This window comes from Arachis ipaensis, chromosome B3 (assembly GCF_059453495.1).
Source record: "Arachis ipaensis isolate K30076 ecotype BB chromosome B3, ASM5945349v1, whole genome shotgun sequence".
NCBI classification, from domain to species: Eukaryota; Viridiplantae; Streptophyta; class Magnoliopsida; order Fabales; family Fabaceae; genus Arachis; species Arachis ipaensis.
The window spans coordinates 18614825-18616593 of record NC_142438.1 but is presented as its reverse complement, the minus strand read 5'-3'; the positions used below and the strand labels follow the sequence as shown (position 1 = coordinate 18616593).

Here is a 1769-nt window from a genome sequence, read left to right as displayed (position 1 = left end):
ACACCCCCCAGGTCGCTTAGGAGATCGTCGAGCCGTGTGGTTTTCGCGAGGATGTCGTCTACGTAGACTTCCATTGTCTTGCCTATGAGCCCGTTGAATATCTTGTTCTTCAGCCTCTGGTACGTGGCGCCAGTGTTTTTCAGGCCAAATGGCATCACCTTGTAGCAATAGATCCCCCCCGGCGTTATGAACGCCGTTTTATCCTCGTCGGGGCGGTGCATCGGTATCTGGTTGTACCCAGAGTATGCGTCTATGAAGCTCAGATACCGGTACCCCGCCACTGCGTCGACGAGTGCATCGATGTTGGGAAGGGGATAGCAGTCCTTGGGGCATGCTTTGTTGAGGTCGGAGTAGTCCACACACATTCTCTACCTCCCATTGTGCTTTTTTACCAAAACCACATTTGATAGCCAAGTGGAGTAGTCTAGTTCACGGATGAACCCTGCTTCGGGGAGGCCGGCCGTCTGCCTGGCCACCTCCTCTGCCCTTTCCTGTGACATCTTCCTTCTCCTTTGGGCCACTGGTTGGGCTTCCGGCTTGACGGCCAGGCTGTGTGACATGAGTTGGGGGTCTATCCTTGGCATGTCGGATGGCGTCCAAGCAAACAGGTCAGCATTGGCTCTAATCATCTTCATCAAAGGTTCTTTTAATTCATGGGGGAGATTTCTGTTTATGAATGTGAATTTCTCCTCCGCGTCCCCAACTCTGAATTTTTCCAGGTCCCCCTCTGGCTCGAGCCTGGGCTTGTCATCTACTCTGGCATCCAGGTCGGCAAGGAATACCCCTGATGCTTCTTTGGATTTTTTCCTCAAGGAAAGGCTGGCGTGGTCGCAGGCGACTGCCGTTTCCAAGTCTCCTCTAATGGATCCTACGTATCCGTCATCAGTAACAAACTTCATTACGAGCATCTTCGTACTGATCGCTGCTCCAAGGTCGTTTATGGTTTTCCTCCCCAGGATGATGTTGTAGGCTGTGGAATCTCGCAAAACTATGAAATCGGCCATTACTGTCCTTCGCCTCTGTCCTTGTCCCATGGAGGTCGGGAGGGAGATAATCCCATCGGGCTTGATGAAGTAGTCGCCCAACCCTACCATACCGTGTTGGTGGGTCGCTAGGTCGGCGTCACGCAGTCCCAGGGCATCAAATACGTTGCGGAACATGATGTTTGAGTCCGCCCCTGTATCCACGAGGATTCGTTTGACGAGACCGGTTCCGATTCTGGCCGTGATGACCATGGGGGGCTCTCCAGGACCTCGTCAAACCATTGGTCTTCTGGGCCAAAGGAGATGGATGGGAGCCTCTGGGAACTTTTTGCAGATGAAGAGGAGACTGCCAGGACTTTGCCGTCTTTCTTCTGTACCGATCTCGACCTCGGGGCCGAATTCCTCGCCGTTACTACGTTCACCACCGTGAGACCGTGGTCGTCTCCCTCCGGTTCTTGGCGTCACCTTGTCGCCCGGGACCTGTCCTCGCCCTCGTCGTCGCGATTCCATCTCCTCGGCTCTCTAATGAGGTGGGAGAATTCAGCAAGCTTCCCGTCCCTGATTGCTTGCTCTAGTGCATCCTTCAGGTCGAAACAGTCTTGGGTCTTGTGCCCATATCCCTTGTGATATTCGCAATAAAGGCTTTTGTTTCACCCTGTTCGATCCTTCAGACGTCAGGGTTTCGACAATATTCCTTTCTCGGCTATCTGTTGGTAAACTTCCATGATCGGTGTCGCGAGGGGAGTGTAATTAGTGAACTTCCCGACTCGGGGAAATGGCTTTGGT

At 53.3% G+C, this 1769-nt stretch overlaps 1 protein-coding gene across 1 annotated transcript; it reads right to left on the bottom strand.

Moving 5' to 3' along the window:
• Positions 1-368: 368 nt before the first annotated feature.
• LOC148569965 (uncharacterized) lies at positions 369-1235 on the bottom strand. The gene has a single exon (XM_088506758.1). It carries the CDS (start codon positions 1233-1235, stop codon positions 369-371), a length of 867 nt encoding a protein of 288 aa, XP_088362884.1.
• Between the last annotated feature and the right edge of the window lie 534 nt (positions 1236-1769).

What these genes read in the sequence shown, in the direction of transcription:
- LOC148569965 (XM_088506758.1), bottom strand. Translation starts at nt 1,235, where the DNA reads ATGGTCATCACGGCCAGAATCGGAACCGGTCTCGTCAAACGAATCCTC.